The sequence below is a fragment of the Lepidochelys kempii genome, chromosome 4 (genome assembly GCF_965140265.1).
Source record: "Lepidochelys kempii isolate rLepKem1 chromosome 4, rLepKem1.hap2, whole genome shotgun sequence".
Lineage (NCBI taxonomy): Eukaryota > Metazoa > Chordata > Testudines > Cheloniidae > Lepidochelys > Lepidochelys kempii.
Window position 1 is genome coordinate 21,188,072 of NC_133259.1, and position 27,998 is coordinate 21,216,069.

Sequence of the window (27,998 nt, forward strand, 5' to 3'; positions counted from 1 at the left end):
CTTATTTTAATGAAAGTTCTGTATCTGTGCAAACCTATTGTCCTAAATGAGATTCCCCCCAACACACACGTGAAAACCCTGATTCTTTTATACATAGAGAGAGAATTACACACACACACACACACCATGTGTCAAATATACAATGTTCACAATTCCAGTGGGAAACACTCGATTCAAAAAATGAGCCAGCAGCACACCCTATGGTAATAACTGGTAGATTTAATTAACATTGTGACTGGGGTTTTCACACATTGTTTTGTAACTTTATTTCTTTATTGGGCTTTCCACATCATTGTGGGAGTTTGGATACTTGTCAATGGGATTAAGATTTTTCCAACATGTTTCATTTCATAATGTTTCCCAAAAAGCCAAGAGATGAGACTCCAACCTATACATTAGTTTCTTATTAAGAATTCTGGTAGATTGCAAGCTTTCAAAAATGAATATATAGTAACACGCATTTACTAGAGATTCTTATAAATTATACCTCAAAATCCATTACATGCTCTCCTTAAATGGACATAAAAGGGGATTTAACATAAAGCCTCTTTTAACAATAACATTAGGTTCTAACTATTTTATGTGACAATGAAATAAAATGTTTTTATAGTCACAGTTTCTTCCTGACAGATTAATCAAATCCCGTACATAATATAGACATGAGGTATCCTCTGCACTTGGATCATCATCACATCTTTTGTAGCTTGTTATTCTCAAGTTGCATGAAAGAGAGCTAGGAAAGATATTGGAGATAAATTTTATTTTGAAGAACACAAGTTGACTTCTATTAAATATTGCTATAATTCTATTGACTTTATTATATTATTATATCAATAGAAAAATAATTTTCCTCCAGAGCAAGTTCTGAAAAGGCAAAATGGAGGAGCTAGGTATTAATTAGTGGATGTTTGGTGACACCATCTATTTACTTGCTACCTTGTTAAAAGTCAAAGGCACAGATTTCTTGGAACTTGCATTGCACAGTGGAGTTTGGAGTGATCAAATACATCCTGGTTTACCATTTTCTCATTCTTTTTCATACAAATTAGATAGTTAGAGTCCCCTCAAACTATTCCAAATGCTTAATTTTTTTTAGTTATTACACTGTTTTACTTTGTCTTATTAGGTAGCTTTGCACGTTTGCAAATAGAATTATGTGGTGGCAAGCTCCTTATATATGGGAGGAGTTTTTTAGTTTTTTATGGCTTAGTTATAAACCTTTGAAAGAAAAGGGGTTATAATGGAAAGGCTGACAGGCCCTTAACTTATAGCAGCACTAGCCATTATAGTGTGTATGTGTATGTGTGCATAGATTGGTAATGACAGATACTGTATGTGTACCAAGGGGTGACCTTGAAAAATCTCAGCATGAAAATGGCAATAAATGATGCACAGTACTAAAAGCTGTAAAATGTCAAACAATATGTACCTTACCATACCATGCATTTTAATTTGATAGTACGTCATCCGTACAACTTTCAAAGTATACGCAATTACAGCAATGCAAACATTGCATTCAGAAGCTGTGAGGGCATATGGAGATATATGCTTATTGGTTATAGTAAGGAAAGGAAAGATAACATAGTCTTGTGGTTAAATCACTAGACTGAGAGTCTGGAGATCTGGGTTCCTAACTCTGCCATAGATGGTCCTGTGTGACCTTGGGTAGGTCAGTTAGGTTATAATTTTCAGAAGTGCCAAATTGACTTAGTCATTTGTCACTTTTGAAAATGGGACTTAGGCTTCTAAGTGCTTTTGAAAAAATTATCCTTAGTCTCTCTGGGACAGATTTTTATGTGCCTAACTGATAACCCCCCTAGGTACCTATCTGCGCGTTTAGGCACCTAAATACCTTTTTAAAAATGGACTGTGTGTTAGTTCTCCATCTGTTAAATGGGGTCTCACCATTTGTCTGTCGTCTGTATTTGGATTGTAAAATCTTTGTGGCAGGGGCTCTCTGTTACTATGTGTACATTGAACCTATCAGAACTGAGGCGCAGTTCCAGGCGCTTCTAGATGCTATTGTAATGTAAGTAACAATATAGGCATAGAGGAGTTTGAGCTGCATTTTTTGAAGTGGCAATGAATATGTGAGGCAGATTGTTCCAGAAAGCAAGTTATAATTATTTTTTCTTGTCTTATATGTCCTCGTTGACCTTATTGAACTAGTATTTTGGGTTTTTCTAAAACAGGATCCCATGCAGCTGTAATACTTACAGTTGGTGAGAAGCAAAAAAAAATCTGGATAGGAGGGAAAGCTATGGATGTAAACCTGTAACAGCTTGAATGAAAAAAAACATTTCAGGATCATTCTGCTGCTATCTATGTATTTAGCTAATAACGGTTTTCTGAAATAATAAGAAATGTGCATTCTGGTATCGCTAGCTGGACAGGATCAAAATATGAATAAAAGATTGTTTTTACCAAAATGCTGCTTAACAATGAATATAAAAAACACATGAGATTTAAGGCTTTGTTTAAGCTCTTGCTTTAGAAAATAATCCCTCAGACAGCAGACAGGGTATGTTTAATGCTTCCAACAGAGGCCAGGGTCTTTCACTCTGCTTGTAGAGCCTTCCTGAGGCGGACAGTGCTAGATGCTCTCTGTGCTGGTAAGCTGATATCAAGAAGTGTAGACACTAAGGGAACAATTGTATTAGTTTTAACTAATTCCACTATGACCGTGCCCTGAGCACCGTTGATGAAAACAAAGAAGATTAAACTCAGGATAATCTGGGAATCTTTGTGTAAGGAAAGTTTAAGTTACCATAAACTCTTCAAAATCTTTGGGTTTGAGGACGAGTAAGAAATAAAAACAATTTGAATTAGCTCATGTTGTCAGTCGTATTCTCCCCTTCCCCCTTGTACTGTTAGACCCTTTAAAATTGGAATGGGAAGAAATGGGCTTATTTTGTTAGTGAAAATGGCATCAAAAAGAGCTGCACTATTGTGTACCTCTTTTGGTTGTTTAACATACCATTTCATTACATTAGTGACTTGGAGGTCTCTGAGGTGCAAACACACACAGACTGAGGCATGGCAGCAGAAGATTTTCTTGGAAGTCTGCTTGTGGAGTATGGCTGGGCTGTCTGGTGGGTATACCATTTCACTAAATGAAGGTACTGCAGTCTCTGTGCTTTCCCAGCATCCAGCAGAAGTGAGGCAGTGGACGCAGGTAATTTGATTACAGCTTAACCCAGATGAAACAGAAATCATGGCAGCAGGTCTAAAGAGGCATCTAAAGGAATGGGCTGGGTTGTAAGCATGCCTACTGTCGGAGGTTTTTGTCTGGTCCTTGTCAAATAGTTTGAAATTTGAAGTGTCATGTGGGATCCAGTTGCACATCTTCTATACACAGATAGCAGCTATGGAACCTGGTACCCTTTTCAATTTAAAGTTCGCCTGGAGGATGTGACCAGTCCTGATGCAGCTCTTGTCACTGTGATTGGCACCACTGGAACTTTATGGTTCGATTACAGTCATTTAACTTCTATTGAGCTGCCCTTGGAAACTACTCAGAAGTTTAATCTAATGTAAAATGTGGAGGCTTGCTTCATGACTGAGGTGATCCATGGAGAGTACATAACAGTAGGAGTGAAATCCTGGTCCCTCTGAAGTGAATGGGTGTTTGGTCTTTGATTTAAGGGAAGGGTAAACCCCTTTGAAATCCCTCCTGGCCAGGGGAAAGCTCCTCTCACCTGTAAAGGGTTAAGAAGCTAAAGGTAACCTCGCTGGCACCTGACCAAAATGACCAATGAGGAGACAAGATACTTTCAAAAGCTGGGAGGAGGGAGAGAAACAAAGGGTCTGTGTCTGTCTGTATGCTGGTTTCTGCCAGGGATAGACCAGGAATGGAGCCTTAGAACTTTTAGTAAGTAATCTAGCTAGGTATGTGTTAGATTATGATTTCTTTAAATGGCTGAGAAAAGAATTGTGCTGAATAGAATAACTATTTCTGTCTGTGTATCTTTTTTGTAACTTAAGGTTTTGCCTAGAGGGGTTCTCTATGGTTTTGAATCTAATTACCCTGTAAGATATCTACCATCCTGATTTTACAGGGGGGATTTCTTTATTTCTATTTACTTCTATTTTTTATTAAAAGTCTTCTGTAAAACACTGAATGTTTTTTCATTTGTTCTCAGATCCAAGGGTTTGGGTCTGTGGTCACCTATGCAAATTGGTGAGGCTTTTTATCCAACATTTCCCAGGAAAGGGGGGGTGCAAGTGTTGGGAGGATTGTTCATTGTTCTTAAGATCCAAGGGTCTGGGTCTGTAGTCACCTAGGCAAATTGGTGAGGCTTTTTACCAAACCTTGTCCAGGAAGTGGGGTGCAAGGTTTTGGGAAGTATTTTGGGGGGAAGGACGCGTCCAAACAGCTCTTCCCCAGTAACCAGTATTAGTTTGGCGGTGGTAGCGGCCAGTCCAAGGATAACGGGTGTAATATTTTGTACCTTGGGGAAGTTTTGACCTAAGCTGGTAAAGATAAGCTTAGGAGGTTTTTCATGCAGGTCCCCACATCTGTACCCTAGAGTTCAGAGTGGGGGAGGAACCTTGACAGAGCTGCCCTTGGAAACTACTCAGAAGTTTAATCTAATGTAAAATGTGGAGGCTTGCTTCATGACTGAGGTGATCCATGGAGAGTACATAACAGTAGGAGTGAAATCCTGGTCCCTCTGAAGTGAATGGGTGTTTGGTCTTTGATTTCAGCATGGCCAGGTTTTCACCTGGAATTTCTGTGATCTGCGGTGGCTGCTTGTAGCACTTCTGGGTGCTGTGCAGAGTGCTGTCATGAGCTGTGAAGTCAAGTTGTTTGGGAAATCACTTTTCTTCCCATATCCCAAAAGTGGGAGTTGAAATCTGTTTTAACTTGCATCCGATGAAGTGAGCTGTATCTCACGAAAGCTTATGCTCAAATAAATTGGTTCGTCTCTAAGGTGCCACTCATACTCCTTTTCTTTTTATTTTCACTGTCACTTTTGGGGATGACACTTTCCAGGGGTGGCAGCAGGGCATTCTTGGGGAAGGACTTACAGCGCCTAGAAACTGGTCCATCTGTGAATGCATTAGAGTTTAGGGGCCAGGTTTTTAAAGGTATTTAGGCATGTAAAGTTCCAGATAGGGACCTACTTGGATTTTCCAAAGGCCCTTGATGCCTAAATCCCATTGAAATCTGTCAGGTTGTCAAAGAAAAAAGAAAAAAAAAAAAGGAGTTAAGACACAAAAGAAATCTAGATGTAAACAGAATCATTGTAGATTGTTTCCTCTTTGCTCCTTGTTTGCAAAGCAATTAGATAGATAATTAACCTCTGTGTCAGTTTCTTGGTCTTTTGCTCTTTAAAATCAATTAAGAGGTGGCAGTGCTTGTTCCCCCAAATCAACGATTTTGAAATGAAGCACTCTTGTTGAATTTCCAGATTTTACAGCTGCTCTGGAGGTTGGTGGTGTGACGGATATGGTAATTTCCTGAACAATCTTTGGAGATATTACTGAATTAAGTTTAAGTATCTTCGGAGTCCATTGTATTAAATGTGAAGGTTATACGTTTTTGTGGGCCTGGGTGATCAAAGGACCATATTGAATAATGTGGCAGACAAGAATAACGTTTTGGGACAAAACCTGTGACGTGTATTTCCTGGGAAATATTTAGAGTGAGATGAATGCAAATGCCCCCTTGCCTTCTTTTATGCAAAAACCCAGTCCTTTGAAGCTATGCCCTGAAGTGAAGGTGACTGTACGCTGATTACCTGTTCCCAAGTTCAAAGACCCAAACTCTATAAAGGAGACTCATGGGTGTGCCTTTTCAGAGCTAAAAGCAGTTATAAACTTATAACCACAGAAAAATCCCTTGTGGTTTGAAGGACTGACCACCTGCCCAAGCCCTTGTTGGAGTTGGGAGGTGATCTCTGGTAAGCTTATTAGCATGAATGTAGGTTCTTTTATTGTTTTTAATATGTTTTTGCTGTAATGCTTTCACAATAAGAGCTGTGTGGTACCTTATGCCTGTGGGCAATAACACTGTTGATAGCCTTTGAAGAGAAAGCAAAGCAGGCCTGCTTAGGCAGCCTGACTTTCTGGGTAACTCGCAGTGTAGGCAGGGAAGTGCGCAGCCTGGAAAAACTCTGGTCAGAAAGAAGAGAGATTTATGTTTGCACTTATGAGAGATAACATCTGAGGAGCCTGGAGCCTAGAGTGGGTGCTCAAGCTCGATCATGGAAATCGCCCTGTACGGTGACTGTTGAAAAATAGAATTTCTATCCTGCAGACAATTCCAACATTTCAAAATTTCTGATCATACTGAATGAGGATGAAAAGTCAAAAATCTCAAAATATTTTGTGGAATGGAAATTTTGAAATACTTCAATTTGGAAATGTTGAACTGGGTTTACTGAAACATTTAATATTGAGAATGTTGAAACACAACACCGAACTCAGTGGGGGGTTTTACTAGATAGGGAATACAACAAATTCAAGCAAGAGCCTTTTTGTGCTAAATCTTTAGTGGTGTTGTGTGATAAATTACATTATATTACATAATGGCGTAACAGAAAAATTATACATTAGTAATGATGTACTTGGTGAAAAATCATTTTTTTGGAAATCTTCCTCTGCAGCAAACAAAAGTCGCACTAGCAGTTGTGCTGGACACCTCATAAATTTTCTAACATTGTGGAGGTATTTCCTATTCCAAGTATCGCAGGCAGCACATAGTCTCTCAGCGATTGCTCTGAGGCAATTACCAGTAAATATTGACCTTTCAGTGGCAACCAAAGAAAATTGAATGAAACCAATGAAAAGTCTTCTGTTAACTTCAATGGGTTTTGATCCGAGTCAAATTTATTTTATTTCCCAGCACACATACTTCTTCATACATGTGCCACAACGATGCTTTTAATAAGCAATATCTTTTTTGGAATAATGGTACTACAGTGGTGGTGATAATTTTTGTGCCCACAAGTGAAGTAGAACACTGCTGCTGATGTAGAGGCACTGGGGGAGATAAAAATCTGTCTTTACTAATGCGGGCATACTATTAAAGACTCCCTTGGCTGCTGTTCTTTCTCACTGTAGGTACGTTCTGTCTGCAACGTGACCGCCCCCTCTGGAGTGATAGCTGGAGTGAAATTCTGGTTCCATTTTTAGTTTCTTGACTGCTGACATTCTAGTGCAATTTCATTTGCCAACCTGCAGTCATTGGCCAGGAAATTGGGGGTGGGTGGGGAGAGATTGTTCTGTTTCATCTTACTTCAGTCAAACAATGTGTTTGTCAGTTTCATTAAACTCATTCAGATATAGATTCCCATAATATGAGAATGTTTTAAAATAAACATTTAAGAGAAAAAGTGAATTCTCATGTAACTAATGCTTCAGTGAAAGTTTGTCTCCTTTTCCTTCCATGATTTATACCTGAGACTGCTTTAATAAAGGCCATGAATCAGCAGCTATATAATATTCTTGGCTCTCACACACCTTTACCATATCCATCCCAGATTATCATTTGAATCACAAAAAATATTCCACTCAAAATGTTGTTTCAATATATTTTAATAATGAAAAACAAAAATATTTGATTCCCAAGTGATATTCTTAAGAAGCCAGGCTTAGAAAATTTTATTTCCATTGTCCATCATGAGCATTTGTTCTATGCATGGTATCTCAGTGACTTCTCTGGTGCATTTCTCAAGTTCATATTGTCTCAAGTGCACATTACATATTTCATAACTTCTTAATGAGCAATCCATAAGAGATTATCCTGGTAATACCATTTTCCATTTGTTTAGGGTGGCAGTGGAAATTGTTTATCCAGAAAAACAAACAAACATTAATCTCTTTTTTTTTTGCATGCTTGTTCTTGTGGAACCAAAGTTAACTTTAAAGCAAAATGTATGGGGAAGATTGTTACCTTTCTTGCTTTATCATTGAATACTAAACCCTAAAACTCAGAATCAAAACACCAACTAAATTTTGTGTTGCTTATAAAAATTTCAAATGGAGCAGAAAATTTGAACTGTATTTTAAATGGACAGTAATCATTATTTCCATTGCCACTTACACTAACATCTTTAATTATAGTACATTCTTTTGATAATAGTATGGCTATGACAAGTAATTCCATTGAAACCCTTTTGTAATTTAATAATTAATTAATGTACCAATATAGCAAACTACTACTACTTTCTGGTGTTTGTGCTTCATTTAACATTCTCTTCCTGTTTCCCATTGGTCCCAGGTAAAAAAGGCACAGCATGAAGATTACAAAAAGTTTTTGAGGACAGAAGTGGTCATAATGCATTTACTTATTTTGCCATTTCACTAAATTGCCAGATAATCTGTTTTCAAATCATTTTATTATTGCTAGAACTTTTTCTCAGAGTGTATGTTGTATTTAGAACTCAGAACTGTCATCATCTGAGTGGGAGTCATGTCTTGGTCTGATGCTGTGTTCCAAGATCAGATACTATGGGTCTGGGATAGGATTTCAGGTTAACATAATAAGAAATGGAGTACTTGTGGCACCTTAGAGACTACCAAATTTAAGTCCTCCTTTTCTTTTTGCGGATACAGACTAACATGGCTGCTACTTTGAAACCAGTAAACATAACGGTATTCTTTTGCTGTCTCAGGGCCTGATCTAAAGGCCATTGAAGTCCAATGGGAGTTTTTCTGTTGATTTCAGTGGTTCTAGATAGACCCTTTCTCACATGCTCTCACATGTTCTTCTTACACAAACTATGGAGATAATTAACAACTTCAGAGTGCTCATTCTTTATTCAAACTGCAGTTTCCAAACAATGTCATAAGATAAACATAATTATGACACTGGATCAACTATAAAGGGAACTATTTCCTATTGTTTTGCTCCTCATTAATTTCCTTAAGGGTTGGGCTAAATTCTACATTATAGCCATATGGAAAACTAATATAATGAACAAGACAATGCAATTCATTGCATGTAGCCAGTTTAATCATAAACTTATGCCCATCCCTTTAATTTGAGCATACAGCAAAATGGGGTAAAATGTATCCCCAGCAATTTAATTCCTAGAAGTGAAATCCCACTTACACTTAACATTGTAGGAAAGTGGCTTTATCTGTGATACATGGAGGAGAGCTTCGTTTCAATTGTAGAATGAACTGAAGTTTACCTAAATGTATATGGTGATGGCTAGATCCTCAGGCAATGGGACCTTAAAAAGGCTAGTTGATTGACTCTCCAAAAAGTTGGTTCTGTTTATTCATAAACTCTTCATCATATGCGCTATAAACAGAGAGAGTGAAAGCTCAGCGTTAGCAACGTTTCACTCCAAATATTCATAAAGGGAGAGAGCCTAAAAAGTACCACAGAGCCAAATTTTGTTTATGTTTTTTTTTCATTTCAGGAACCTCTCTCTGAAGTTGTCAAAGGAGGTGGACCAAGGAGAAGCTAGGTGTCCTCGTGTCAGCCAGGTGGCCAGCAGTCCCGCTGTGGAGTGGCCTTTTGCAGGCCTGGAAGAAGGTGGAGGCATGGAATCTTTGCCCTTCCGACTGATGATGCAGGATTGCACAGCTGTAAAGACATTACTGCTGAAAATGAAGAGGGTTCTTCAAGAGGTAATGGTTTAATCATTTGTAAGACTAATAGTTGCCAATGCTAATAGCCTAGGTAGTGGAGAGGGTTTTAGAGAAATGTTCAGTGACACAGAATGGAGTCTATTTTTCTGTACCCAGAATGTCTTAAAAACATGGAAACAACTCTTATATAGGCTCCCAGTGTGGCTTTTGGGTGTCCCAATGCCTCAGGCAGCTTTCAAATCCCAGCCCAGGTGCTCAATGGACTAGATGTGAGTTAAACTGTGAGTCGGAGTCACAAAATGTCTATATTTTCCAGTTTTGCTTCATCCTGTGCATGTCTTGTTTCAGTTTGTGTTTTACACTTTGAACCTGTAGCAGTAGCTAACCATGCCCTGGTACGTCGAAGGGCTCACTGTATACCAACATATACAGTGAGCTGGTTCTGTGGGTGCTCCAGGACTCAAGCACCCATGGAAAAAAAAATAGGGGATGCTCAGTCAGCACCCACCAGCCACAGCTATTCAGTGTGGCCACTGATCAGCTGCTCGGTGGGCTTGAGGTGCTCAGCGTCAGGGGGAGGGGCGTGGAGAGGGACCAGGATGGGGTGGAGTGAGAGCAAGGTTTCAGGGAGGGGAGGAGTGGGGGCAGGAAGAGGCAGGGCAGGGCCTTTGGAAAAGGGGTGGAGCACCCACTGGAAAAATTACAAGTCAGCCCCGGTGCCAGCATGGACCCTCTGTCTGCCAACTCTGGCACCCTTATAGACAGACTAAGGCATCTCTAGAGCCTCTTCTTTGTTAACTGTGTTAAGTTACTTGGACTGAATAAGACAAATTGTATTCTGGTCCTCCCCCAAGATACAGTGTTTTTTGTCTCTTAGATAGTCATTCCTCACATGTTCCACAATATTAACAGTCAAATCCAAGTAATACTCATTTCTAAATAATATAGAGAACAGAGAGAGACAAAAAAAAATACAAACATTTGAAGTTCTACTCTTGTGAGACTGATTGAGTATAGGCTCTGAGTATTAATTGCAAAGGTTAACTGTTGTAGCTTTGGTTCTTAGATGACAGATGAAATTCGGAAATTTCTCAGTCCATGCAGAGCTTTCCAGAACTGTGACTTGTGCTACCTACTTATATTTTCCTGCCTCTTGATTGGGTGTCAGTAAGCGATGGTGAGTCCACCATATACAGTTGTAACCCTTCTGCTCGTCAGAGTTGGCAGCAACAAGGGCCGGGTTCAGTATCTAGGGGTTCCATTCCAATAACACTATAACACAATAGCAGATGACAGAACAAGGAGTAATGGTCTCAAGTTGCAGTGGGGGAGATTTAGGTTGGATATTAGGAAAAACTTTTTCATTAGGAGGGTGGTGAAACACTGGAATGCGTTACCTAGGGAGGTGGTGGAATCTCCTTCCTTAGAAGTTTTTAAGGTCAGGCTTGACAAAGCCCTGGCTGGGATGATTTAATTGGTGTTCGGTCCTGCTTTGAGCAGGGGGTTAGACTAGATGACCTCCTGAGGTCTCTTCCAACACTGATATTCTATGATTCTATGAACACAACGCAAAACCGTCTAGAGCCCCCACCCCGTGACCTGGGACAAATATATACCACCCCCGCTGGGCGCCTCCAAGAGGCAATACTTCCCCTCTTGCAAGTACATCGTCTGAGTGTAGCAAAAAGCCTTTTAATAACAGAGAGAAACAATGTGGCATTATGTTGGGGAAACACCACCAACAGGATTCATAACACAACTCATGAGCAAAAAACCCACCCCAAGCAAATTGGTTCTTGAATCCAGCAACCCAAAATCACCCAAAGTCCCAAAAGTCCAACGACCCAGAAGTCTCTGTCCCTGGTCAGGGCAGCCCCAGAGTTCAAAAGTTTATCTGCAGAGTTTTACCTCCCAACCTGGGTGGAGATGGGAGGGGGGTGTTAAGGGGCACCTTACGTGGTCCAAAGCTGATGGCCTCACTTCTCCATGGGGCTCCGCTCTGCCAGCCACCCCATGAGCTGCTCCAGGCATCCGACAACTGCTCTGCTCTGATCGCCATCCCGCAAACTGCAATGCTCTGCTCTGCCAGCCACTCTGCTCGCCGTCCCGCAAACTGCTCCACCATGTATCTTCAGGCTCCCTTGCTACTTAACACAACAGTCAGTGATTTCAGCCCTTAGTAAATTTAGCTCTTTTGTGATTTCAGCTTGTAGTAGGGGAGCCTCAGTGCTGGTGCACCATTAGCCCAAAGTGAATTTAGCTCAGCAGCCTGTAACTTGACTCCTAATGGGATCAAAATTAGCTCTGATATTCCACAGTGGAGAGAGGAGGAAGTGCAATTAGCATGTAATGCCCTCACCAGGGGGCCCATGCCACCAACTATTAATACCTGTCCCCAGCCTCTCTCTCTTCACTGGGTTTTAGAACCCATGACCCTTGCCTAGCGAGTGCTGCTTAGTTGATGGTGAGTCCCTCCATCATAACAAAAGGCCGAGTACAGTTCCACTGTCCTTGATTCACATAATCAGGATAATAACAGTTTATTCCTGCCCCAATAACAGAGAAACAGTGGCTCCTACAGCAGCCAAAGTGACCATCTAGGCAGGGTGGGTGTGCCTATGCAAATGAGGTCAGCCCCTGAAGTTATTTTTCACAACCCACCATGACTCGCCACCAGACGTCAGGGTAGAGCTCATCCTGACTCTGCTTACACAATCAACTCTTTCTTATAGGTCTTTGGAAACCAAGTTCAAGCCATCATTAGCAAATTCAGACATCATGTCAGCTGTTAAACTAGGATGCAAATATACATATGGGCAACTTTTACACTGTCACTGTGTTACTATAACGTTGTATAAGCCTTGTCCATGTTTAGAAAAGTAATAATCATTTTGTTATTTTACCTGTATGGTTCCTAGCATGATAAGGTCACAATACCTGACTGAGACATCTATGTGCTATTGTAATGTAAATAATGATTATTAATATACCATAATAATAATAATTAATGGTAATGGAGGGTTATTTCACATAAATATTTCTCTTCAACTGGTATAACCTTTTATAGCTTCAAAAGATATGTCTACCCCTTGGAATTGTTTGAGTAAACATGCTTTCTTGTACTTAGGTTTATTAGCATTTTAATCATTTCTCACCTCAGGAAGAGTCGTTTAATGTTTTACATAGTGAATTATCATATTCCTTTAAACATAAGCTGAAGCCTACTCTCATTTTTATACACAGTTAACTTGTAGTAGAATACAGTATATAACTTAAAAAAAACACTCACAAAATTATCTCTGCAAAAGGTAAGGTCCACACAGTTCTTCTTCAAGATGTCCCCTGCTTATTCCCACTGATGGTTATAGCACCTCCTGGGTTACTGTACTCCCTTTGGATAACTAATCTTAGTTAGCCCTCCTGTTTGTTCCTCTCCCCCACCCCTCTTTATCTCATAACTTTAAATTTCCAAGTCTCATTGCTACTTAATACAGTCTTGTTCACAAGACTACTGTTTGTTCAAGTTTTTCCCTAGGGAGGGGGAGTTGTTAGTGCAGTAATGAGTATGGAGAGAGTGTAGATTGTTTTTGGAGGGGGGAAGAGGGAATCTATTTAGTTAATAGTACTGAGTTGTTTTTAGATTTCAAACATACTGTAGACTTAGTGCTTGCTGGATGAATTAGGTACTTCTCAAGGTGAGTAAAGAGGGCATAATCTTGCCTGTATTTATCATAGGTTAAATTTAGGTAGGTGAGTTAAAAAAATTAGGTAGGTGAAGTTTTCCTGCATTTTTCATAAGGCATACACATTATCTACTGTATAATAATTTCCATTGTTTTAATGATAGTTTTTAATAAGACTGTTAAGGTGGGTTTAGTAGCTGATCCAGCGAATTAAGATAACATGGTATCTCCATGTTCCGTGATTGTTTCATTTTGATGGTAAATTCTTCAGATCAGGGACTGTCTCCTTCGCAACTTTGCAAAGCACCATGTAGTGTTCTGCAGCTATACAAATGTTTGTTAATTATAATAATAATATCAGTAGGAAAGCTGCTCTCTCTCTCTCTTTTCCAAAGCATTATTAATTTTACTAGGGAGAAGCTTTTGGTTCTTTTTGGCTCTGATGAAGAATCAATCTTTACAATATGTTTTTTAGTGTTTGTTTGAAGGAGGTAGTACTTTGAAAAACTATGCAAAAGCCCACAGGGAGGCAGTATGACTTAGAGGACAGAGCACTGCACTGGGACTCAAGAAACCTGGATGCTATTCCCAGCTCTCCCACTGGCCTGCTGGATGTCTCTGGGGAAGACATTTCACCTCTTTCTCAGCTTTCCCATCTGTACAATAATGATACTGACCTCCTTTGTAAAGTGCTTTGAGATCTACTGATGAAAAATGCACTCTAGCATCTAGGTAGTGTTATGATTGATGTTTGAAATACTTTGCAAGCTAATGGCAAGTGGGCTTTCACTGGACAGTTGATTAGTAAGAAAAATTGAAGTAGTCTTAAAATATGGTTTTCAGATACATTAACGATCTCCTGCAGTCAGTTGTTACAGGTGTTATGTTTACTTACGTTGTCCATTAGCAACTTGCGAAGCAATTGTAACGTTATTTCAGTGTAAAACACTGCAGGTTTCCTTTTTAAACTACCTTTGAAATTAATCAGTGTAGCCTTGCTGATTTGTTCAACAGCTCTGCATTGAATGCAGTCACCTTTATCAAGTAATTCATGCTGGAAATTGGTAATTCCTTCATTTCATAATGCATTGATGTGCATTTCGTATAAGTGTACATTTAAATAAATAATAATAAAAAATTACCAGATGTATCATTAGGATTTAACTTTATCTCTTTAAATTGTTGTTTGCATGGAAATTTATGTTCAGCAGTCGCTCTCACCTCACAATGTAAAAGAAATTTCTATTTTTGCAAGGTTGTATATTGGGGCAAACACCATGGCTACCTTCATGTCGAAACCAAGCACAACTCTAATCCCAAGGCCTCTCTACCATAATACGTATGATATCAATCCATTTACTCATAAACATTTCATGAATATCTCTTTGTACATTTTGAACCCAAAGGAAACCACCTAATGGTTTCAGTGTGTATACCAAAGTTAGGAAATTCTGGAAATGTTAACAAGTAAACTATGAAAATTGTTTATGACATTGCAGGTGGGGATAGGGACCATTTTCATAACAGTGTGAGTGAATAGGAAGGAGGTGCATAAAACTTCAGTTCATGTAGAATCTTATCTGTGGGTATATCTACACAGCAAAGAAAAATCATGGCTTGTCTGTGCCAGCCGACTTGGGCTTACAGTGCTTAAGCTGTGAGGCTGTTTTATTGATATATCAACTTTCGGGCTGGGGCTGGAGCATGGTTCTAGGACCTGCAGGGTGGGAGGATCCCAGGGCTCAGGCTCCAGCCCAAGCCCTGTAGTCTACATAGCAATGAAACAGCCCCACAGCCCGAGCACTGTGAGCCAAGTCGGCTGGTTTTGCTGTGTTGACATAGCCTAAAGTTGCTATGGTATTTTTATAGATTGTGTTAAACCTCTTTGAAACTGTTGAATGTAACAGCCACTCTTCATTCAGTTTAAATATAAGAGTCAATAGCAATCTCCGGATCAAAGCATAGGTACATGCTACTGCCCAAAACAAAACAAAACAAAAAAGTACCTTTCCCAGACCTGAAGAAGAACTCTGTGTAAGCTCAAAAGCTTGTCTTTCTCACCAACAGAAGTGGTCTGATAAAAGATATTACCTCACCCACCTTGTCTCTGCTGAACAAAGGCAGGTCAGAAGGTCACTCAGGAATTTCAACTGTGTGGGTGGAGAGTGTGGCTGGGTTTTGTTTTGGGTAGAAGTGTGAATGGGAGAGAAGCAAGAGAGGCAGCACAGAGAAACTAGCACAACAGGAGAAGGAAGCTAGAGACAGAGCCTGGGGGAGGTTTAGAGGCAGGTTTGGTATCTGGTGCTGGGTAAGGGCGTGGCGACACTTGCAGATGTAGAGCGCTTTGAGTTAAACCCACCTTCGGAGAGCACAGTAGGGAAAGCTCAGCAGTCTATCCACACTGACAGGAACAAGCGCACTGGCGTGGCCACATCTGTGACACTTGCAGCAACATTGGGAGCAGTGCATTGTGGGCAGCTATCCCACAGAGCACCTCTTTTCATTCTGGCACTGTGGCTTGTGGGAAGGGGGCAGGGGGTGCGGGGCATTCTGGATCCTGTCCCAATGCCCTGTGATGCATCGGTTCGCATCCCAGTAATCCCTATGCTTCCGTCCACATTTGGCGCCATCTTTCAATGTTTTTTGTACTGCGCTCTCTGTCTTCCCTTTCGGTCTGTGGGAATGGAGCCCAAATTGCTGAGGAATATGCTGACGAGTCTCATGGGACTGTGCGAGGAGCTCGCCCCCACCCTGCGACGCAAGGACACAAGATTGTGAGCTGCTCTGAAGGTGGAGAAATGGGTGGTTATTGCAATCTGGAAGCTGGCAACTCCAGACAGCTACAGATTGGTCGCTAACCAGTTTGGAGTGGGGAAGTTGACCTTTGCAATCGTGTTGATGCAAGTTTGCAGGGCCATTAATCAGGGCCTGCTCAGAAGAACCGTGACTCCGGGTAACGTGCATGACATTGTGGATGGCTTTGCACAAATGGGTTTCCCTAACTGCGGAGGGGCGATAGATGGCACACATATTCCAATTCCGGCACCAGTCCACCTAGCCTCTGAGTACGTTAATTGGAAGGGGTATTTCTCTATGGCTTTCCAGGTGTTTGTGGATCACCGTGGGCATTTCACCGACATTAAGGCAGGCTGGCCCGGAAAGGTGCATGATTCACGCATCTTTTGGAACACTGGCCTGCTCAGGAAGCTGCAAGCCAGGACTTTTTTCCCAGACCAGAAGATCACCATAGAGGAAGTCGAAATGCCCATTGTGATCCTTGGAGACCCCACTTACCCTTTAATGCCGTGGCTCATAAAACCCTACACAGGGAGCCTTGACAGTAGCAAGGAGCACTTCAACAACAGGCTGAGCTGGTGCAGAATGACTGTGGAGTGTGCTTTTGGCTGTTTCGCTGGTTCTCTTTGTATGGGAAGCTGGACCTGGCCGATGACAGCATCCCGGCGGTTATATCTGCGTGCTATACCCTCCATAACCTTTGTGAAGGGAAGGGTGAACGATTCACTCAGGCATGGAACTCGGAGGTTCAACACCTGGAGGCTGAATTTGAACAGCCAGAGAGCAGGGCTATTAGCGGGGCCCAGCGCGGGGCTGCAAGGATTAGGGATGCCTTGAGGGAGCATTCTGAGGCTGAAAGCCACTAGTAATGTCTGGTGCCCTGCACAGGAGTGAAGTGCAGTGGTTCCAAAATTAGGAGGAATCTGCTTTTGCTACGCTGACTTGCAGTGCCTCTTTCTTTCCCGGGCTAAGGTATCTTTTACTTTATGCAATAATAAATAATGTTTTCAAAGCCAAAAAATCCATTTATTGAAAAAAACCACAACTGCTTGGGAAATAGAAAGGGCAAGAGGGTGGGGTGGGGAGGGGAATGGTACAATCACAGATTTGCGTATGTCCTGTTATCATACTTAGTCTTCCTGTCTGGAGTGCTGTGCAATGAGTGCTGCACTTCAGGATGGCTATACTGCATGGCGATCGAGGCTGAGTGCAGTGGGTAAGGGTCGTAGTTTTCAGGACTAGGTGGTGAAGCTACAGGTGTTGGAGGCAACTAGTGGTGGTAAGAACCTGGATGTTGGGGAAAGTGGATTGGAGGTGACATAGGGGCACAAGGGAAAGAGTTTTGGACAAGGGCGGTGGGGGGTCATTGGGCGCGGTAGTGCTCTGCCTGGATCGAGTCCGCTTGGTGCTCCATTATGCTAATCAGCCGATCTATGCTTTCCTGCCGGAGCACCGCACTTTTGTGCCGGCGCTCCTCATTCTGCTGGCGGATCCTTCTTTCATTCTCCCGCCACTCCTGCACTTTTCTATATTCATTACTTGAATGCTGCATTACTTCATACAATATGTCTTCCTTGCTTCTACGTGGCCTCTTTCTGATTCTTTGGAGTCTTTCGGCCGGTGATAACATGGACGGCTGAGATCTTAAGGTTGCATCTGTAAAGGCAAAATGCAACTCTTAACTGAGGCAGCATTGTTCACACCAGACAGAGAAATGATTCCCCCGTACTTAAGGGCAAGCACAGTCTACACAATAGCATAATTTGTCCATCCCAAAGCGAGTGCACAGTATCGGAGCCCCAAAATGGTGAGTAAGCACAGGGTCATGCGTGACTGATGGTTTCGCAGCTGTACTGTCCTCTTGGTTTCTGTGCCTTGGGGAGAGCCAACAGTAGCAGGGGGCCCCTATACTGAACACTGTCCCCACATTTTACACAGCAGTTCATCCTGGAAGCTATCTCGCTGCTGAGGGAAGCAAGGGAGGGTCTTCTAGTACAATGCGGCTTCCGCCCTGGCCCATATGCAGCTTGCCTGTGTGCAGCAATGGTCCTCCCACCCCTCACGGCACAGTGGCGTGGACAAGTTAGCCTTACTGGGACGAGGACAACAGTGGCTCTTCCGAAAAACCTGCGCAAGTGCATTGCCCAAGTTCTGTCTGAGACCTTTGAAGAGATCACTGAGGCCGATTACCGTGATGTGAGAGAGCACGTCAATGCCCTATTCCGCACCTAGGCATGCATGCAGCCCTGACTCTCCTCACCCTAAGAGCCCGCACCGAATAACTTCCTTCCCAAAATAAAAGCCGCTTACCGGGAGCCTCCTCTGGTGTTTGTCCTTCCCCCAAGCACCGGCCACCGCAACTGGAAGGTAGCTTGAGAACTGCTCCTGGCTGCATGCATCCAGGGATTCCGGGGTGTCTTCCTCCACAGGCGCACCCTCGCTCCCGCTTTGCTGCTCCTCCTCCTCCTCCTCCTCCTCCTCTTGCCTTGTTGAACTGGGCTTTGAAGTGTCCATGGTGGTCCTCGGAGTGGAGGTGGGGTCGGCCCCAAGTATCGCGTCCAGCTCTTTATAGAAATGGCAGGTCGCAGGGGCAGCTTCGGAGTGGCTTTTTGCCTCGCGGGCTTTGTGGTAGGCATTCCGCAGCTCCTTCACTTTAACCTGCACTGCAGTCATGGCCCCTTTCCATCATACCCCTTGATATCTGCCCGAAGGTATTGTAATTCCTACGGCTGGAGCGCAGCTGGGACTGGACAGCTTCCTCCCCCAAACACTGAGGGAGGCCAGCACCTCGCCATTGCTCCATACTATGGATTGCCTGGCGCGTGGAGGCATGGTCACTTGGAAAGATTTGCTGAGAGCACTCCACGCCTGGCTGAGCAAACAGGAAGGGGATTTTCAAAATTCCCAGAGAATTTAAATGGTAGGTCTTGACAGCTGGTCACCTGAGGGCAGGGCCGTAGAGTTTAAAGTGATGACCAGAGTGGCTAGCACAGGCATTGTGGGACGCTTCTGGAGGCCGATCAGAGCCCACTAACAGACCAGGGCGTCCACAGTGAGGCCGTGGCGCTCCAGCGGGGGCACAGCAAACATTATTCCACTCGCAGTGCAGTGAGGTGCAGGACCAGCAGCAGTGTAGCCGCGGAGACAGAGCGCTCTGCGTGCCTTGCCAGTATGGATGGGGAGTGAGCTAGTGTGCCCGGGGCTCCTTTACTGCACCGTAACTCGCAAGTGTAGCCAAGCCCTAAGAGAGGCTTGGGGCTGTCAGCAAGGAAACAGCCTCCGGTTGTTTGGTTCCTCCTGAGTTCAGGGGAAACAGAACTTTATACATTCTTTGTAAATAAACAAGACTGCATCAATGATACCTGGCTCCATCTTCAATGTCTCCTTATAACTGGAATGGCCTACACAATCCCACATTTTTGATTAGCTGCTCAGGTCAAAAAGGGTACCAATACTTTCTTAAATTAATCCAGAAAGTTTTGGAAAGACTTTCAGGATAAGGAGTACGAAGGAGCTGAACATAATCGTATATTTGTGTCCTAACTCTTTAGGGATTTGGTGCCCTTGCTCCAAGTGAAAATACTGAGGCTTTAATGCTGAAAAATTACAGGACTCTCACTTTTCCACTATACTTATGGCCTCTACCTGCTGGTTCTACCAGCACCTTTGCTGTTCTGATGGTTAGTCTTAGGCCTGGTCTCCACTAAAAAATTAAGTTGTCCCAGCTTTGTGCTTAGGGCTGTAATAAATCCACTCCCCAAGCGGCATAGTTAAGCCGACCAAACCCTCAGTGTAGAAAGTGCTAGGTTGACTGAAGAATTCTTCCGACGACCAAGCTACTGGCTCTAAGGGAGGTAGATTACTTACACCAATGGAAGAACCCCTTCTGTCACATAGGTGGTGTCTACATTTAAGTGCTACCGTGGTGCAGCTGCCGTGCTGCAACTGTGCTGTTGTAGCCTTTCAGGTGTAGACAAGCCCATAGTGGAATAGCCCCCACCAATGGCTGAGTCCTTTCCTTTGTCTGTGGCATGATTGTAACCAGACTGTCATTACTATGGGACTCCTCCCACAAGACTCCTTGCCCTAGTGCACGTGGGCACTGTGAAGCAGGGATTGTATCAGTTATGTAGTCCTTTTTATGTGTTCAGTTAAGAAAGTCCCCTGGCAGCTGATTTATTTCTTCCCTGGGTTATGGTGTTTGACTTCTCCTTTGCTACAAAGGAGGAGATACCATTTTCTGCAAAATAACATATGACACAGAGCTACATTGCAGATCAGCAAGCTTGCATGACCTGTTGCCTCAGCCTCCTCAACAACAGGATGGTCTTATTCGCACTTTGCAAATCAGCATTAAAAATATCTGCCCCATTAATATATAATGTCCCACCATCATTAGTCCTGTGCAATTGTCTGTGATAAATTCGTGATTGAAGACCATAAAATTATAAAAGCTACAAAATGAAAACATTTTCCCATTTACTGCCTTTGTGGGCTTGATCAATTGCCGCAGGCCAGTCTACTTAATCCCACCTGACCCTCCTTGGCAATAGAGCTGATCACACCAATTACATTTTCTAATAAGTCTGCATATACCGAAGATTGCCATGCAAAATAATAATTAAGCAGTGGAAGAAATTTAGAACATGTGTAAAAGTCTGCAGTAGGAACTGATTATACTCAATTGTTTGAGAGAGATTGTGAGTAATTTTGAGCTAAATGATGTATTTGGTGATGGTGGTGGACAGAAATGTCACTGACGATGATTAAGACAAAATTTAATAATGCTAAGGATAACAAGACCCTTAATGAGTTATCCAATTCTGTTAACAAAAAGAATGAGAAAACAGAAGTGGGATGAAGTAAGGGCACTAAGACAGAAGTTCCTGATCCAAGATATTCTGTAATTAAATCTCCTGACAGTTTAATTGGATTTTAAGAATTAAAATGTCAAGTTGTCAAACATAATTTTATTATTTGTAAAGAAGCACTGCACGTGATCATCTTGACATCTGGTCAGTTTCAAAAACTGAGTTACAAGTAGTTTGCCAACTTTTGTGGTTTCACGGTCACATTTAAAAAAAATGTTTTTCTGTTCCCTTTTGCTGTGTGTGAAAGACTTACAGAGACAGCGAAAACTGACTGATTACAGAGAGGGGGATCAATGATACTGATTGTTCACAAAGTGTTGCAAGAAACTTGTGTACAGGAAAAGCAGTAACTTGAGAGAAAAAGATGGGGCAAGTTTTCTGATGGTGGAGCCCCAGTTGTGTGCCTGCTGTTGCACAAACAATACATTTGTGTATGTGTCTGGCTGTTAAACTGCTTAATTGTTTTGTATTCATTAGGAAGCAGATTCAACCAAATTAAGTTTAATCACTTAACCAATGGATTGTCCCTTAATATGCTGTCCTCAGATCAGGCAGAAGTATGAAACAAGCCCTAATGCAATCACAAGAGAAATTCATACTGTATATGACCTGAATCCTGGCAAAGAACTGTGTTGCAGATTTATATAAAACTTTCTCTTACAGCTCTTCACTTTATTTTGGATAAAGTATTCACTGAAGTACTGCAGAAAGGGATCACTCCCCAGGTTCTGGGGACAGTGCTGATCACCTGATTGTGAAGAGAAACAAGGATGGGAAAACTGCAGAAATCTGGTTCCTGAAGAGATCTTTCTGAAAACAAAATGTACAAATATTTCCAGAGTAATCGCTACAAATCAATACAGCGTGACCCACGTGCTAATTCTTGAAGATCAAAAGACCAAGTGGGTTTTATGAAAGAGGGGTATTGATTGTCAATGACAACAACAACTTCTTCCCATCTAACCCCAAAAGCGCAGATGTCTGGGCCCCAATCTGTACCCATGTTTGTAGCTGCCCCACGTCTTTTTAATATAGGATCGTGCAGCCTTATCATAAGGTAAATTTATGTAAGCTTGTTCTTTGGGTAACTTTCCTCATGTGGATTGTTATTCTGTGTGACTCAGTTTTGTCTTAGATTCTGACAAGAGAACTCCAGCACTTAGAGCTACATCTTAAACTGATGTAAATTGGTGTAGGTTGACCGAAGTCAATAAAGTTATGCCAATTTACCCCAGCTGAGGACCTGACCCCCACTGGGGTGGGGTATTTAATATTTGTGCATCCTTCCCTTTGCCTATGTTTTAACATCTCTCATGAATTCCTGCTACATCAAGAACAATGATGGAATGATTATTAATAAGGAATTAAACATTCGGTCCATGTGTTTTATAATTGGAGAAACTTTCTTTCATTTTCCCACTTCTTTGCTCAATAAAGAACATTTGGCAAACTGTCAGGTGAAATCTAATCTCATCTAAGATAAGATTGTCTAAGAGACAGGATACCTCATTTTATATCTCATCTAAGATAAGATTGTCTAAGAGACAGGATACCTCATTTTTATAATGCTGCCCATTTCAACTCTGTATGAAGATAACCTGTCTTGGAATAAAGATATGCTCAAACCTAGCTGCCATTTGTGTCAGTAGACTCTGAACACCTCATAAAATAGTTAAACAAGAATATATCAAGATAGCAACTACTTCCCTTATCTCTTAAGCAAGAAAGAGATAGCTAAAACGAACATCTACCCAAGGATCACTTGTATTCACAAGCACCTCTGTTTTGCTCTTTTGCTTTTGAACAAAATTACTGTTCAATTTATATGGGAGAAAAAAGCAACTGTGACTCTCATGTGTAATGTGTGTAATCAATCAATAAATAAAATGTTTAAAAGCATGCTATGCTGAGAGCATGGGATTACCACATCTCTATAGCTATTATGTACCTTCCCATATTATCTCTATGGTGAAGCTGGTCATCCCCTCTGGCTTCACCATGCACCATCTTGGCTCAGTATTGAAACAAATGTTGAAGCTCACTTGGGTGCCTTTCATATCTTCACCCAACCTGTTTGTTTGTTTGTTTTCCCGAAGCCATTGGAAAAGGACTGTGCTGTGCATGACAAGGAGGCATTGAGGGGAAGTGCGGCAGTTAGAATTTTGCCCAAGTGGCCCCAGCTTCAAGACACCTTTAGAACTTGGTTGAAGACAGAACAAGATAACTCGTATGGCAACCTATCCTGAGATTAGTGATGTAGAGGAAATAGAAGGCTCTCTAGTTTTCTCCTTACCATCCTAGATCTAAAAAGCCTGCTTAAATCAACAGCCCATGTTCTCCCAAGGCCTATATCTCTGTAATGGCAATTGCACAAAGTGGTGACAAGCCTCATCCTGTGTGATCAGGCTTCATTGTGAATCCAGTTGGCAAAGGAAAGAGCATTACTCTCAATTTCCAACCTCCATGGGGTTAGGAGACCTCTCCTTCATGCCCTGACCTCACAGCTGGGTCAGATGGCCTGCAACTCTTCTTCAACTGCTACACATTTGCAAAATCTGCAAATTGCTTATATAAGGAACTACGGAACAACTCATAAGAACAAAGTAATATATACTGAAAAAATAGTCAGGTGGGTATGGTTGTCTTACAGATAAAGATGTATTCTAGGATAAAATATTTACCTCTTTTTCATTTGTTCACAACAACAACAACAACTAACTTTTCCATGTAGCATGTAGCTCTTCCAGTCCACTAAATAAATAAACAAATACGCAATCAGATCCCCCCTCAGAGAGTTCCCCATTCATCTGATTTATACACAACTGGCTGCCTATCATGAAATAATCCCACAGAAATTCATATCAGCAAATTTGGAAATGAGTCATTTTGCTGTGATTATTTACAGTTGATGTGTAAATTGAGTGCACACTCAGCAGCAGGGAAAGGAAAAATAAAAGTCCCAGCCGCAAGACACTTTATTGGTTAGGGATTCCTTTATTTCCAAAAACAAAACTCAAAACCAGAACTCAGACTACTGGGTGATAACAACCTGAGACCAGTCCTGCTTCAGCCAACTGGGAAGACAGAGTTCACACTCTTCTTTGGTGGGTAGCTTTCTTTATATCAGCTTCCCCCTTTCCTTTTATAACCCTGCCCAGATCAGCCATGTGAAAGGTAAGAAGGCCTTACAAGGTGAACCACATTTTAACCTGGTCACAGCGTTCAACTGCTTACAATAGCACCTCACCCCACTAACCACTGCTTTAAAGGGAAGTGGAAAACTGTTACACATCAGGGAAGAACTGAAAAAAATATGGCAAAATGTTAGACAACTCTAGTTCATCATCCTGGCCATTATTCCCGAACAATATACATATCAGGTTTTATTGGACACAAGAATGTCTTTTGTTTGTGTTTTTTTAAAGTATGCGGGGACTAATAGACCCTAGCATATGGTGGTTAGGCCAAAAACTATCACTCTGCAACACATTCTGTCCTCCTGTTGCAAATTATGCAACTTGTGGAATGATATTGAAGTTACACTTCATAGTAAATTCCACTTATAAATAATCTATAAAGGGTTAATAAATGGTTAATGAATGTTTGGATAAATGGCTAATCAACGGTTAAAGATTCTTATAGTGTCCAACAGGTTGTTGTTAACCATTTTAAGTTTATTCTATTGATGTGCATATAACTATCTACCTGTACGAGCCACTCATGTCTCTAACATGCTTATAGTATCTGTTAATTATTTATTAACCATGTATAAATATAACCTTAATATAAAATGTGTCTAGTGTGTTGAAAGGCAGTTCCAAAGCTCTAAACATGAGGTGCATATTTGGCAAGCTAATATTTCCCAACAGTGATCAGATATGGCTTTTTATTTCTGGAGAAATCATTGAACTCTCCTTCCTATACAAATTGGCTGAATGAATTATCCACCACAGCACTGATGGGGGGAAAAAAAAAAGATATTAGGAATGAACAGCTGTAAAAAATACAGTAGGATCTAGGCACACATGAAAGAACTTCATTTCTTAGCCTTAATTTTGCCTGTTCAGGCTTGTAATTCTCATACACACAGAGTGTTGTGGGGGGTTTTGTTTGTTTTTGCTTATCGCCACATACAACATATCTTAATTCAGTTTAATGAAATAATGTAAAAATCACATTCAGTTCATATTAAGTTAGCTAAAATCGTATCTTGGAAGATATTAATTAGGTGGACTGGTCACTGTTTGTGTACTATCAGTATAAAAATCAGTAAAAAGATAACTGGAAGAGAGTAGGAATAAAAACATCCCTGAGTGTATTGTACCTGTCTAAAGGACTTTGGCTGAATCTAGTTATAGCCAGGGAAATATAATGTCTTTTTATCCATCTAAAACTACCAATTCATAGATTGATTAGAAGCTAAAATTGATAACAGTGTCAATATTATCCAGATGCATTGGGAGGAAATGCTACTATGGTCAACAGTTAATCAAATTGGCTCTGTGCTCCTCCAAGGGTTTGACAGTTTTGGAATGACACAACTCAATGTTCAAGTAAGAATCTTCGCTAAACCACAATGGAAATATTACTGAACACACAAACATCCCTGTAAAAATGATCTCCCACATTTGTGCATATTTATTGGTTTTCATTAAGGGTCTGATCCAAAGCTCACTGAAGTCAATTACTTCTTTTCCATTGACTTCAGTGGACTTTGGATTAGACCCTAAATGAAAAATAAAAAATATCATTCCATGCAGTGATGCCAAATTAACATATTTCCATAGTTTCTACCAGTATTGCTGTGTATCTCTCTCTCTCTAAATATGTTTGTGTATGAGTGAGAGAAAGAGACATTGGTCAGCTATAATTCAACTATAGGTGAGGCTACTAGATTGACCTACTATATATACATTTATGTACGTGTTTATACAAAATGTGTATGCATGTGTGTACTGTGTGTGTGTCTATATATAGAGAAAGAGAGAAAGAGAGAGAGAGATATGCATGTGTGTATATAGGTAGGTAAATAATTAGCACACATTTATTTATAATTGATTAGATCACTGTAAAAAGAATCCTGACCTCTTTTTAGTTGTGATATTTGCATCATTTGATTTCATACTGAACAGTCCTTGTATTTCCAAAATGCATTTGAGAATAAACATCTAAATATACATCTAAATTGAACTGTTATATACTGATCTTTCCCACAGAATTTCATTTAATCTATCATTGTCAACTGATCTTTCCAGTGTCTACAAATGTCTATATAGTATATGTCTTCCCATCTCCAGGGTTAATAGTATCTACTTTTTACAGTACATAGTTATTCCTTTCATTATTGAATTTCATTAAGTTTCCCCAGTATAGGTTTCATTGGTATATTTTGTATGATAATTTATCCTATTACATCACTTACTTCATAGTGAATTTTGCCAATGCAATTTAATATCTGGAAGTTGCCATATCATATATTTAAAAGATACATCTCTAGATCACTTTCGCTTTCTCTTATTCTAAAAATGCTTCATGGAGTCCCGTGCAACATGTTAGCCCAAAAATAATTATGTAAAATTTGCATCTTGGAAGTATTTGTAATTTAATTATGCTGTACTGTTTAGATAAATTATTCTTTGCCAGTATCTTGCAACCCTAATCACGTTAGGGAGTTACAGTAATCTACCTCCTTATCAACCAGAAAGGAAAGAGTTCACTGACAGTATTATTTTCATTGTTTTATATTTGCGACAAATTGACATGTAACTGAATATTTCAAAAGTACATCCATTCTGTTTGTCCTTCTCTGACCATGGGTTTGCTCATCCTATTCCAAAATGCCCACAATTTTCACTGTATTTTCTGCATTTTTGTTAACATCTGTCACTGATATAACATCTTACAAAGTATTGTACTTTTAAAAAATGTGCTGTTTTAAGAACTAATTCTTTGACATAAAAATCAAAATATAATCAGATTTGATTTAAATTAGGAAGATTAATTTAATACCAGATAATGTGTAACTTTGTCATAAAATGACTTTACAATTTACATTATAATAGCCTTGCTTATCTTCATACATTATAATTGTGTGTAACATGTATAACACTCCGTTATATAGTCACTATTTATTATATTTTGAAGTTACATTTTAATATATGGCAAAATTTGATAATCATCAACATCCTTCCCTTACGATTAGTTTACATACATTTCCATATGTACATACTGCAGAGGATCATACAGAGACAATTCTTCATGAGGGCCCTTGGCATCAGACAGGAACACCAAAGGAAATATGAATGTTCCTACATTTGCTAAGGAGAAAGCAATTCCTGCATGTTTCAGCAAGCTTGATGGAAATACTGTCTCTCTCATATTCTCTGCTATGTTATTTAATTTTACCTTATTTTCACATTATTTTACAGTCCTTAAATGTTTAATGCTCTGTGTACTCCATTGCAACTGCAGAATCGCCTTAGCAAGTCTGTTGGGAGAAGCTGGATGTTTTGGCAGTTGGGTAGGAAACAGTTGAGCTTTTTGGATCATGGGAAGGTATGGACTCCATCAAAGGTAAGGGAGTCATCTTAGCCTTCCCGTCAGTTTGGTGCCAAATTTTTAACAAGGGGCTTCCAGTTTGCCCAAGAACCTCCAACTGCATTCTTTACCCGTATTATCAATATTCATCCATCATTTCTTAGGGTATTCTAACGTGAATGGAATATAGCCCTTGTGTGGTGATTGTTCATTCCCTCCATGCTAGAAGGAACACTATTCTTGCTATGATTTCACCTCACCAAATCTGGCTCAAATTTCCATCTGTGCCATAAATTACAGTTTAGGTTCTTAATTCTATCTTCTAGAGAAATTCTTTAGTGTCCTGAGAGCTAAAAATATGAATCTTTTCAGGGTCACTTCAATGTGGCAGGGTAATTATGATTAAAATAAGGCTACAAGTTCTTGAATGTTTCATTTGCACCTTCATTTTGTGGCACACAATGTCAGAAATGATTAGGAACTCTATTTAAGTGCCTCATTCAAGCAGCCATTTTATGTAAGTTACACAGATTTTTTTTTTTTTTTTTCAGTGAACCTCTGT

At 40.7% G+C, this 27,998-nt stretch overlaps 1 protein-coding gene across 9 annotated transcripts in view; it reads left to right on the forward strand.

Annotated features, from left to right (window-relative positions):
• CCSER1 (coiled-coil serine rich protein 1) overlaps positions 1-27,998 on the forward strand; it is a 1,062,049-nt gene that overhangs the window by 444,338 nt on the left and 589,713 nt on the right. For all 9 annotated transcript variants that reach the window (XM_073340691.1, XM_073340694.1, XM_073340695.1 and 6 more), the window contains exon 6: positions 9,378-9,588. In XM_073340691.1, the coding sequence (XP_073196792.1) occupies positions 9,378-9,588 (211 nt within the window). The remainder of the gene's footprint in view (positions 1-9,377; positions 9,589-27,998) is intronic.